Raw genomic sequence first — 13,880 nt, 5'->3', positions numbered from 1 at the left:
AAAATCAGGAGACACGATACGCCTCTCACAACCACCCAAATTACGTGTAGCTGGGCGATCAGCAACTAGCGGCGCAGAAAACTTTGAAGGGGGCAAAGCATTACTGCTAATGGCGGCCCCGTGACCTGTACGCTCTGGGGGAGGAGTTCGGTTGTAATTTGCAGACCTTGGCTCTACAGCCTTCGGAAGACCCTTAGCCGCGGCCCCGAGACCTCCTGAAACAGCTGGAAAACATGTGGATTGTACAGGTCCACTTACAGATTGAACAGGCGTCTGGAAAAGGTTAGGTAAATTAAACTGCGATTGATGTTCACTTCTGGAATGCCTAGAAGAGCCCTTCCTAGAGCTACGCCGGGAGCCCAACTCAGAACGATATTCAGCTAAAGCTACCTCCTTACGTTGTTCAGCCCTCAACTGTGCGTCTTTGAGTGCGAACTCAGCAGCTCTCGCTTCGGCTTTCGCGGCAGCCTCAGCTCGTACGGCCTCAGCTCTCGCGGCGGCCTCAGCAGCTCTCGCTTCGGCCTCAACTCGTATGGTCTCAGCTCTCGCGGCGGCCTCAGCAGCTCTCGCTTCGGCCTCAACTCGTATGGTCTCAGCTCTCGCGGCAGCCTCAGCAGCTCTTGCTTCGGCCTCGGCTTGAATCTGGAGCTCCTCTCGTCTTAGCTGTAGGTTAATTTGTGCAACTATCCGTGACGAGCTCTCAGACATCCTAGTGCTTACATTTGAGGCGCTATCCTCAGGATGTATGTCAGCATCTAACCTATCTGAGAAATCACTTTCTTTTTGTTCGAAGTTATTTTTTAACGAGTTAAATTCGGGATCTACCCTATCACGAAGTTCTGCCAAGATTGCAGAGTTAACAATTTTACTCAAAAGAGCATGGAAATGCCTTAATTCCTCTTCTAAAGTAGATAACTTAGATCTAAAAATTAACAGTTCCTGCTTATCACTCAAAGAACCTAGGGCCACAGAAAGTTTCCCAATTTGAGTCAAAATATCCCGTCTAAGATGCCGGGCCTCTCGAACTGACTTAGCCTCATCGTTAATGGGTCCCTCCCCAGAATGGCCTGCCCGACCGTAAAGAACATCATTAGGCTTAAACTCAGTCGAGTCGACGGCGGTCGAGTCCCTGTCACCACCGAGTGTAGACATATTAAATGTTAAGGCTAACTTTAACAATTAAAAAATTAAGTTACACAAACACACAAAATTACAGTAGTTATAAAAAACTTAACTGCAAAGACCGTAAAAAATACAAAAAAGAATTTAAATGCACGATACCGTAGCTGTACGAGTATGTGAAGTCCAAACGTCCACAAAACTTGCTTGGATTCTTCCACTTGAATCTTCAAGCACAGATGGATTGCCTTTAATCTTCTTTCTTGCCAATAAATGTCAAAGTTATTTTTCTTCTGTACCAAACTGAGAAGAAATGTCTTTACTTTTTAGCTTAAAGTTCTTCAGTTGCCTACCGAGAAGAAATGTGTTTAATTTTCTTTGCTTCTTTAGACTACCAACCAATAAGATCTTCTTTTATTATTTCTTTGCTTCTAAGTGCTTCTTAGCCTACCAACTACAAACTTCGTCTTTTATTTTTTTGCTTCTAAGTGCTTCTGTGCCAAACACTAGACAGAGAATCGTCTTTTATTTTTTATGGTCACAGCGGTAAACCATAATCTCTTCTTGGGAAAATTTTAACATAAAGTTCCCTAATCCGTTCGTCTGTATATAATGACCGAAGAAACACACACTTGAACTTCTTTTCAAACAGTGTATTCCTGTAAAATTAGCCCGAGGCTACCGAAAACGAGGGGGTGCAACGCCTACACCACTTAAACTGTCACTACACAACAGATTACTTGGATAAAAGACGGAACTTTTGTCCAGCTAGCAAGCACTAAGCCAACAGTTAAATGTGCGGCCAACTTTCAAACAATCATTTTACGAATGACCAGAATAGATATCAATATCTCAAATTCACGTAGAAAGTAACTGTGACGCAATAAATGAAAGACAATTATGAAGTCATTCCAACAGGTGTTTAAAGCTGATGTAATATTTCCTGTTTAAACAGGCCCAAACAAGTCCAAACAAGTTTGACACAAGTCTATGAACGATGGTGCAATTTTGGCACATTTTCTAGCAACTTCCATGACGTAATATTCAGTAGACTTGAACGGTTTTATATGACGTTTGATTTGTACAGAGATTGGCCGTAACAGTACGCTATAATGTTTAGGCAAATTGTGTATAATTCTAAATGCATTATTGAAGGCAACACGCAGGCGATTAATGTTACGTTGATGATAATTTTCCCACAGATGACATGCATACATTGGAGTACAATATGAACGGAATAGAACATTTTTAATATCACTGGAGCACTTGTAAAATTTTGATTTTAATTTGTTGGCAGAACAGATCATTTATTGAAACATGGTGAAACCGTCGCAATCCTCAGGGCAGTCTTCTTGTACACAACTGAGATTGCAACAAGTTTCCCCACGACACTCTCCACATGCTGTTACGCACTTTAAGCCATGTTTTCTGCAGCTGCAAGACATTGTACCACATTGATTTTTTGTTCCTTCTTTGCATTTGCATCGTACAACGTTCAATAGCCATTCTGGTGCCGGATCTAAATTGGCCTTTATTGGCATAACTGCACCTGCTGCGTCAGCTTTCCATCCACATTGTGCGAGATCCAAGATTTCAGTGTCAAGATGCTTCCACTGACATACCTGAAGCAACAGTTTTATATCAACTTAGATAAATCAAGTCTTGCTGCCATAAAATTTTTGATTTGTAGTACACCACATGTTTATGCTAGTCATATTATAACGCAACTTGTTTTGCTATAACTTGCATCTTTTCCTTACCGCAGTTTAATAGCGCAATTTTCTGTAATATTTTGAAGTTACCGACAATAAACAATTCTTGAAAAATATCTTCAAGTGGTATAATCTATAGAGCAAAGACGCTTTTATACTAAATGATTACGGGTATTGTGTTACAATACCATTAGGCTACGCACTATTATTTCACCTGCAAATGTACTCTGAAGGAATGAAAACGAATTGCAGCTTCGGTGGGTGGCAATCTTTCAGGATGAACAGTGGAAGCTGTTGCAACCATCTGCATGTACTTGACGTACCGTAGTTGGCCAAGTGAATCGGCAGGTTTTGCACTAAAGCTTGATGGATCAACAAAATATAGCATTACTATCGGTGAATCTCATTCAGACTGGTAGGCTACTCAGTACTCAGCAACATTTTCATTTCTTCTTATTTAATTAACTGTGCACCAATACAGTCCCAGTAACTAACCTTTTCAATAACAAATCTCTTCTAGCATCAGCTATTTGCTCACGTGTAGAATCTAATCTCCCAAATACATCAGCAGATTGTTGAAATTCTTCCTTCTTCAGGTAATTGAACATCTTTAGCTTTCCTAAGCAACAAGACAGATGACATAAGTAATCATTGTCACCAAATAATGTGTGCATACACTCCATACATTGGCATTTCAAATAAAAGTATTACAATATTAGAATAATATTGAGTGGATTTGGTAATGACTGCCATCTGAATTCTTGCATATCTTTTAAAAGCTGATCAGAAAATGGTAAAAATGTACTTTCAGACAAGCATGGTAAGCAGTTCAGAAATATATAAAACACTGTAACAAACACTAAGTATATAAAACACTGAAAGCAAGATTAAAATGTACTGCTACCAAAGCTGATTAATTATATTGGTACCTTGTTGATATATATATTGCAGAAGTTGTATCACATCCACTCCAAGCATGAGCAAACAGCAAGTAATTTTTGACACACCTCATGCACCTTACAACTACTTTCGCTCTCTTCTTTTTCTTTTAGATATTGATAAAGATGACTGTCACCAATGTTTTGTGCATAGCTGATTAATGTCTTCAGTCCACCTCGTTTCACTTCTTGTAGCTTTGATAAATTATGAGATTGGCATTTGATGCATAAACTTTCATTATAAAAAGCTTGATTCTGATTTTCCATTATTCAATTATCTCCATAACATCTGAAAACTAGTCTATCAATTCTAACTGTTTAATAAACTAAGCTATACAACTTATAAATCATTACCAGTATTTCATAAAAATCTTTAAAGCTGTAAAGAGAGAAAACTAACATCAGACCTAGGAAAAAAATGGCCACACAGAACATTTGCTCTTTCAAACTTAATCTATATCTGAATATGTTATAGCCTTTACAGGTGGTCTCAGAAGTAACAAGAACCATAGCTCCTACTGGTAGGCTGGCCTCCTTATTTAACTGATAGTGTGTGCAATTACCAGAAAACGTATTGTTGCATGGATATCACTAGAAGCTACCAGGTCTCAATAAACACCCTTCCTTTGTCAGTTTGTGCACCAGTGCACTGGTAACAGTGGCCCACTACTACTACCATAGGCTACTGCATTCATTGGTACAAATACTTCACACCTGCATGCAATGCCATTTAAAATCCAAGATGTTAAATGAAAGAGAACTCAACTAAAAGAACAACAGAAAATTCAAAAATGTAACATAAGCTAGAGATGATAAGACATGCTGCATGTAAAAAACATTTAGACCTGTTTCCTTTAACTTTCATCATAGCCCAGCATACCGTACTGTACAGTGTGTACACTGTTATAGGCCTAGTGCACCTGTGTAATGTGTATCGCCTGCTGCCCGGTACCCTATCTAACGTTTTGACTTCTGTTGCAAACCGAATAACCTGACATTACTTACGGTACCGATAATGATGTTCTTGCAAACAGTTCCCAAAACAAATTAAACTACGGTAGGCTTGCTTGGTACGGTACTCAGTTCTGTGATATTTAGGCTAGTACTGCAGCCAGTGCAGAGTGGTAGATCAAGAATCTTTGCTGTCCCAAACCTACTCAGTACTGCCTAGTTACTTACAAACCTCATGGCTATTTTTTTTTTCTTTTTGCGCAACGCTCAGAGTTCAAGATGGATACCACTACATGGCTAATAAGCTGGTCAGTGGTCACCGGAGCAACTTCGACTGCCAGAATTTTAAACGGCTTGCTGTTTCCGCTGAAAACATAGCTAGATTAGCTGCGCCACTAGCGGCGCAAGGTGTTGCTTAAAAAACGGCCACAACTTTTTTTGCCAAGGGTCCCTGGTTGGAGGAGAGTGATAATCCTAAACTAGAGGAATTAAGCTTTCCAACGATACCAAATTTGTTAAGGTCGCAATTTATTCCAGGCTGCCCTATATTTTCGCATTTTACGCTCAGACTACAAATATTAAACTGGATTTGCCATTTGTGCTGAAAATCTTTAAAGGGTTTGGCAACACTGAAAAAAAAGAAAATATTCAAAAGAAAAAAAGATCAGAATTAAACCGAACTCCGAAGTTGCCAGGTTGAGCTCCAAGTTTTTCCGCTAAGTTGGCCTTCTGTAAGTTCTGTTGATATTGGCTGGCGTTTTATTTTGCGTTTCAGCGTGTGGCGGATTTTTGGGATCCTTTGAGTCTGTTATATTTTAAGTATTGTTGCATTTTCATCCATAACATAACAAGCTTAAATTTGTAAGCTCGGGCATTGGCGTAATTTTTTTAAAAAATTTGACGAAATTAGGGGTGCTTTAAGTTATCTTATGAAAATTGTCAATATAGGCTAATCAATTGAAAACCTGACCGATGGAAAATGTTAAAACAAATGACTCAATCTAATAGTAAATTCAACCATGTTTAGCCAGGGATACCTAAACATTCAGGGATGCGAAACTACAAATACGAGGCGCCAACTGAAGGTACGACGTTGTCGCAATAAAAGCCATTGCTTTTCTAAGCTATTTGCAAAGCCTGCAGTTACCATATAAGCACAATGATGATTAACGTTTTGCAATATACAAGTGACTGACATCTTCTCTGTTTTATTTCCAACGTTTCGCATGTGTAAACGACTTGCATCTTCAGTTACGTTGTTAAAAAACAATTGTAAAATCAAGAAATATGTAAAGTTCTATGATAAAATAACGCCAGCACATTAAATACAACGCATATCGACCAAATAAATTAGTTATTTCTAACGTTATGCAAATTCAAACGATTTCTATCTTTTCAAGTACTTTGTCAAAATTAATTGCAAACAACAAGGAATAAGTAGGAGCTTGCTAGTGTAATGTTACACAGACTTCGACAACTACAACATGACTCCGACACTAAGTCGATTGAACTTATAATTATAATAACGTAATAAATGTCAGAATGTAAAAAGAATGGTGCAACACTGTCAAGGAAGCCTAAAGGCGACCAATTATGACGTCATGAAAAGCGCGCAAAGTAAAATGCGAGACACTGGTAAGGGCGAATTCCCACACACAATTATGAGTGCAACGGTGCGGTTCCAATACATTACATTCCCCTTTGTCTGAAGAAAGAAAGGAACTATCTATCGATACACAAACAGATTAAAATTATGGAGTGGAGTACACTATTAACTGCAGATGCAATAACGATGTCACGTTTACTACACAATTTTCCAGTGACTCAAAGTGAACAGCAAGCATTAAACTTATAGTTCGTATACTCTCGTTGTGCAAACTCCGATAACAGCACAAGTCTACATTGTATGCATGATGCACAACACGAAATCTCCACGTATCACTATACATACAAAACGATTCAAGTTACACAAACACCATATCTATCAGGCGGCTTCACTATCCCGCCAGAACGGGTAGTACACGGTGCTGGCATATTATTTTTACATGGCACATTGGGCTCGTCGTTAAAATCATCTACAGCAACGTTTTCATCAGCATTCAGCAATAACGTTTTCATCAGCAGCAACGCTTTTATCAGCAATAACATTTTTATCAGCAGCAACGCTTTCATCAGCAATAGCGTTTTCATCAGCAGCAACAAGTAGCTGCATTCTTCTAGATTTGACTGCGGGTATAATGGCCTAGACGTTCGGTGATTAGTTTTCCTACTATCACAAAAATTCGCAAATTTGAACGTTAACTCGACCATCTGCCTCCACTTTTTAAAATTATCTGCAACATTTCCTTGTTGGAAATTCATCTCTGACTTTGTTGCTTGCATCGAATCCATCTCTGACACCATGTAATGTTGCACAGACTTCGACAACTACAACATGACTCCGACACTAAGTCGATTGAACTTATAATTGTAATAATGTAATAAATGTCAGAATGTAAGAAGAAATAGCACAACACTGTCAAGAAAGCCTAAAGGCGACCAATTATGACGTCATGAAAAGGGGTCCACGTCTTTTAGGCGCAGACAGTTAGGCGTCTGGATATTTAGGTGCGGAGCACTGTGGCGCCCGTTCATTTAGGTGCTATTCCTAGTAAAGTTTGCAGATTGTATCAGCTTGGCATGTAGGGCAATGCTTTTCACATATAATGTTACATTGGTTAGAAACATATGTTGTTTTGTTAATGCGCGTGTGGAGATGAGGTGCCAGACAACGCTCTACTACTCTTGGTGTTAGCACATCTCCACAGGACATTTGCAATGCATCCTGAACACAGGTTGCAGCCAGATGGAACTTTACTTAATCTGTTATCTTTCGCAATTACTTTTACTCGGGATGGATTGGTCGACTGGTCGTATTGCGAGTAGGCTACGTATGAGACAACGCTTTACAACATGAATAATAATACATTTCCATAGAGCATTATGAACCCTGCCTACAAGTTGCAAGCATAATGGTGCGACTTTGCTCGTTATTAAACCTAGTCGGGGTTTTGATGGAAAACTAAGTTAGGCTACTCTTCACTCAAGCCTACCACCCGCTTGAATATAGACTACGGTATATTTTTTACTGATGTTTAGTGTACCGGTAGTTATTATTTGACTCACTAAAAGTGAACTCAGTTATGTTCGCAAACTTGAATAATTTATTGATAAAGCTTTCGCCGCCGCAAACCTGGACTAACAACAAATAAGTGCCGAACACGCGCATTAAAAAACATTATGTTTTTCTGTTCAATACAACATTTTGTGTGAAAAGCATTGCCCTACATGCCAAGCTGATACAATCTGCAGACTTTACTAGGAATAGCACCTAAATGAACGGGCGCCACAGTGCTCCGCACCTAAATATCCAGACGCCACAGACCACAGTGTGCGCGCCTATTTGACTGGCGCCTAACTGTCTGCGCCTAAAAGACTTGCTCTCATGAAAAGCGCGTAAAGCAAAACGCGGGACACTGGCAAGGGCGAATTCCCACACAAAATTAAGAGTGCAACGGTGCGGTTCCAATACATTACAACTAGTACCGGTAAAATAACCATAGACGTAGCAGGGGGGCTAAAGGGTCCGTGGCTTTCCTAAATTTCTAATTAATGTAAGTCATGATGCAGTTTTTGTACCACTGCCACTGGTAAGTTTTCGTACTTTCCGGGCCGTTTTCTCTGGTTCCTCACGTCCAGGTGCATTAAAACGTTTCAACTCATTTTTAGCAAAACAATTAAATGCTGTTTGAAGAATAAGTTCGAAATTTGAGTGGCCTGCAGAACACATCTGTTTGAATGCACCTCTGTAAACGTTCGACGCCTCCACTATCTTTTTCAGGGCTCGTATAAACACGGAGCGCTGGTTTGGTGCAGTCCACAACTTCTCTTTTGCATTATAATCAGATATCACTGCACTGTAATAGTGAACAGCCAATGTTGTTGCAGAAAAACAAAATTCTGTTGGGACAGACAGACCACCTCGATTGGCAATTTCAAACAATTTCACATGCTCTTCAGATTCACATGTTGGGGCTGGGCAGTCATCACTTTTTACCAACAGAACTTTACAGGGCGAACACCGTCGTCTTCGGGATATACTTCTTGCAATGTAGCCACTCACAAAATATGCCACATTTGCATCTGTCTCCGACAAATCATCAAGTGTTACCTCTGAGAAAAACCTTTCGAGCCAAGAAACAATGGAGCTGTCTGCATTAATAAGCTTTCCGCTTCTCAGAGAAATAGAGTCAAGCGAACATAATTTGGATGCAGCCAGTATGCCATGTTGTTGAAGCAAACTCAACTTGCGTATTTTCTTTTCTGCCTCAAGCAGTTGCTTTATGGACATAAAAAAAGTTTCCTCCACTAACCTGGCGGTAACACCCGAAACGGCCTTCGATTGGATCAGAGGTAAATTTTCCCGGTAACACATACTTCAATCCAATCTTGTCGTGCAAGTATTGAGCAAGTTCAGGCATTGCAGACATGGTTTGAATGCATGCTAGGAATGTTTGGTCTGTAAGCCCAGAAGTGCCGGATTGCTGCCATTTCACTAAAATATCCTTTGCTGACTTAAGAAAGCGTAAATTTGCAGGTTTTTCTTCTTCCGTTGAAGTGAACTTCATTGGCATGCACATCTCATCATTTTTTGCCATGCCTGAAATATATATATAAAAGTTGTTAAAAATAGTGAAGGCTGGTTAGAGTTCTAAAGTAAAGGTTCCCTGTATACCAAGTGCAAGGCCGTGTGCATTTTTGCATCTTTTAGTCTCAAAATTCAAAACATAATCAGATTGATTTTTCAATGAGCTTCTAAACTTACTCTGTAAGTAACAACTAGGTCATTTGTACAAAAAAGTAATAAAATTCTAGGAAAAAATCCAAATGTTTTACTTCAATTGCAAAAAATCTTTGTGCAGCTTTCTAAAAAGTTGTGCATAAACTGTACAGAAAATATGCCCAGAGAAAACTAGTAACCTGTGCCGACGTGCCGTAACGACTGGCTATATTTAAAAATATTAATCACACTTGGAAAATATACCTTTGAATGGTGTTTTGACAGACATCACCTTCCAAACATTGCAGATGAATTGGAGAAATTTGGCAGTTTCCTTAAAGCCCGGATTGGTGTCAGCATACATAAGAAGTCCATTTACGGTGGATTCACTAAACACACCTGCAAGTGAAAAACCAAAATTATATATATATATGAATTGCAACTGCTGCAATCAATTTCTGGATTATATATATATGATACAATAAATCAAATATAGTTATTATTATTTGAAGCCTTTACAAATTGTTTCACCTATCGGATCATCAGAAGGTCTTATTCAAATAGAATCTATTTGAATAAGACCTTCTGATGATCCGATAGGTGAAACAATTTGTAAAGGCTTCAAATAATAATAACTATATTTGATTTAATTCGCTCTGCTTTGCCTTTTTGCTTGGCATTGAGCACTTTTTGTAGTATTAATAGTTTTCATTGTTTTATGATACAATAAATATATAATGTAATTTTCTTATACAAACTAAAACAAGTTAGATGACTAAATAATGTGAAAATGTAGCCTGCATAGGGTTGAAGGATCAACTGAAGATCCCGTGACCATTTTCTGGGGGAGAGGGAAGTTAAGTTTGAGTCAACCTTTGTAGGGGCGATCATCATCACTCCAAAGGACCGGGGAGGATCTTCATTTGAGCCCTGCTTACAAAAGCTACTGTACTTACTTAAAGCGTGTAGAGGTGAGGTGCGGGCAATATTGCTTGGGTTAAGTGATGCCTTCTTCAGTGCAAATGCTACTTTCAGAGGTTTATGCTCTTCAAGAGTGTACAAGCGCTTTATATGTGCAAATTCAGCTGTGCATTGCTCTCCCAAAATATGTTCAGCACCAGAAATATGAGGAATGTGGAATCGCTTCTTATTCACAAAATTGTTAAAAATGTTTTTAAAGTTGTGGGTGAAGTCAAACAAGAGAAATAAACGCTCTCCATTCCTTGAAGGGTGTGCAATGCTGTTTGAGAGCTTATTGCTTCCACATAAATCCATAAACAACTTCCTGAAAATGCATAACCCATTATAAATCACACATAAATTTTAGCATGTAATATTAAACCAGTTTCATTCAATAGACAAGATGTTTCAAAAAACGTGACACCACTTCTTTCAATCGAGGTTGTTTCAGTTTTGTCAGCCAAAAAAAAAAACTGGCGAAAAACAGTTTGCAATAAACTTGTAACTTTTCTCCATATTGGGACTTTAGTGCAGAAATTGTTTGTATAAAAACTATTACATTTTAACCATTTGCAGTCCAATTTTTTTGCAAAAAATTTTCAGATATCATAAAACCGGTTGGACTTTGATTGAATGTGAAAACAATAGCCTAATGCTTTAGCATGTTATTATAAAATGATAATCAAGGTTTAACAACAATTCTGAACAGCATTTCTTCTATTTTCACATTTTTAAAAATTCTGTTTTATGGACGGGTTGTGAAAAACAATATTGAAATAGGATTAAAATATAATACGTGACAGGGTGTTTAAAAAAATCTGACACCATTTACCTTTGAAATGTATTGAAATCATTGTTGTAAAAAAAACCATAAACATAGGATTTTTCACAACCTTGATTTTAATACATATTAAAGGTTAATGGTGTTAAATTTTTGAAACACCCTGTAATCCTATTAAATTTGCTATAGATAGTTGTCATCAAGCATATTATAAGCTTACCTATTGCACACATGATTGTCAACAGATATAGCAACAACAAAGAAAATTTCATCTAGAGATTGCATCACTTTGTTAAAGAAGGTTCGAAGCAGCTGTGTACTTATCTTTTCAATTGGCACCAGGCACACAACATCTTTATATTTTTTACATACTGATTGCACCATAAATGTCAACACGGTTTTCGCTCGTTGGCCTTCCTCTGTTAATCCAATGAAAGCGCCATTGCAATATTCAACCCTTTGTGCAGTGTATACCTCATCAATAAGCCAGGTTACCATTTTTTCTCCTTCAGATAAGTCGACAGTTCGTTGCTTCAGGTATTGCAAATCTATAGATTTAGTCTCTACATTACAATCACTCGAAACTTGCTGAAGTCTTCTGACTGATGGCAGTATAAAAAACTCACTAAGCTTTTTGTATAGTGAGTTGCTAGTGAGCTGCCACAGAAACGACATGGTTAGTAACCTGGGTGAATACCGTCGGCCATTTTTATCTATGTACAACAACTGAAGTTGCTCGGACACAAATTGAATTAGGGGTAAACCTTCATCTTGGCTTTCGTTTTCTTCCAGGTTTGCTTTGCATTGCTCAAGGGCTGCAACAGCCGACTTGGCAAAAGTCTTACTATTGTTACCACTTGGTGATTCTATAAGGTTTTTGCAGAATGCCAGAATATTGCAAAGCTCTGATACTTTGCTTAATGAATCGGAGCTCATCAGATGCTGAAATGTTTCTTGTGGCACAGAAATAGAACATACAAATGCATGCACATCTAAAGTTTCCCCTACCACCAAAGATGCCATTAACTGAGGAGAAATGTGGCTGCCATTGTTATATGTTATAAAGTGGAATTCCAAAGAAGATTCTTTTAACAATTTGATATATCCAGAAGGAATAACCACTTCATTGAGTTTATCTTTTAAAGAACCCAAATCACAACAAGAGTCTTGCAACAGAAATTCTTCATTTTGATCTTGAAGTTTAGCTTTGTCTTTTTTCAGTCTTTCTGTGGCAGTTGCAGCAGAAGTTGAGCGCTTTACTGGAGCCGGTTTTGTCAGATAGTGAGGCAGGCCAGCAAAAATGCGAGGCACAGCTGATGGCTTCAACCGTGGCTGATTAAGTTTCGCAGACTCTCTGCGTTGTTGGCGATCTAAGTGGCTATCGATTGATGTTGTTTCAAAATCATCTCCGTAGAAATGCTTACAACAAATTCTTGTGTGTGGTGTCACAGTTAAATTTTCCCTGGATATAGCTCTAATCCAAGCCTTACGCAATTCAGGATCTGCTGGAAATCGAAACATTGAAACTTTTTCCCCAGTTCTTTTAAACGCACGATTACCAACTTTGCACCCTGGAGCACAACAATAGTATCCCATATTGCATAAAAAATCTTATAATACTGGAGCAGAATTTCACCTTGAACTGTAATATTGTACAAGTAGAAAAGCTATAAATAAACAGAATTACTGTTTTAGGGAGTTACCGTACCGTACAATAGGGTAAGCAAAATTGTAATGTTGCAAAATTGTATGTTTTGGTTAATAAATAGCATTAATAATTTCTATTCTACAGCACATAACATAAATGTGTTTTGCAAAGAATGCAACCTATTTCGTCCCTGAACAATTCGTACTCTGATTTCGTCCTCTGAAATCGGGGTACGAAGTGTTCAAGGGACGAAATAGGTTGCACCCTTTTGCAAAGCTCTATATTTGGTTAGTTAGGCTATAGTATATAGGCCTACAGTATTACATAATGATTAAAATACAGTAGGCAATCATTTTTTAATACCAGATTAACCTCAATGTCTCTTTGCAAAATTGGACAGTTAGGCCTGACACCACTACACATCTGTTTTCATGTGCCACTTATCAGTAACTTTTAGAAAGGGTTAGGCTTCATGCATAAAATAGTCAGTTAGAGTCAGGTAATCTACTCCTTCTTGAATATTACTGATTTTAACACTAACCACACAGTGAACACCCTTAGTTATAAACCAATTGTAACATTAAAATATATTTCTACTCACGGGCTGCAATGTCTCTGTAAATTGGCCTTACAATTTAACTAAAATATACAGTAGCCCACAGATCAGGTTAATCACCGATAACCGTAGACTATTGATTTCCTGTGGTCACTGACTGCTAGTGCTGAGTGCTGAGTACTGTGCAAATGTGCCATCACCAAGGATGCCAGCGACAAATTTCCAATAAACTTAGATTGTGTGCTAAAAAAAACCCAGATGAGGCAAAAAAAACCCAGGTCCAGAAAATATGTAGTAAAGCGGTTAAAAAAACCTGCGTGCGCTTTCAGCACCATTTTTAAATCATTACACAGAAGCCTCAGAAAGCTACAAATAGTAACACGTAGCCTATATATA

General features: G+C 38.3%; 1 protein-coding gene across 1 annotated transcript; it reads right to left on the bottom strand.

Moving 5' to 3' along the window:
- Positions 1–2,234: 2,234 nt before the first annotated feature.
- On the bottom strand, positions 2,235–3,785 carry LOC145776354 (uncharacterized). Its single transcript, XM_082587750.1, has 4 exons — positions 3,761–3,785; positions 3,327–3,450; positions 3,046–3,193; positions 2,235–2,741 (listed from the first exon to the last, which is right to left on the bottom strand). The coding sequence occupies exons 2-4, from the start codon at positions 3,437–3,439 to the stop codon at positions 2,427–2,429; spliced, it is 576 nt and encodes a 191-aa protein (XP_082443876.1). The 5' UTR covers positions 3,440–3,450; positions 3,761–3,785; the 3' UTR covers positions 2,235–2,426.
- Between the last annotated feature and the right edge of the window lie 10,095 nt (positions 3,786–13,880).

This window comes from Aplidium turbinatum, chromosome 8 (assembly GCF_918807975.1).
Source record: "Aplidium turbinatum chromosome 8, kaAplTurb1.1, whole genome shotgun sequence".
NCBI classification, from domain to species: Eukaryota; Metazoa; Chordata; class Ascidiacea; order Aplousobranchia; family Polyclinidae; genus Aplidium; species Aplidium turbinatum.
This window is presented reverse-complemented; position numbering and strand designations above follow the sequence as displayed.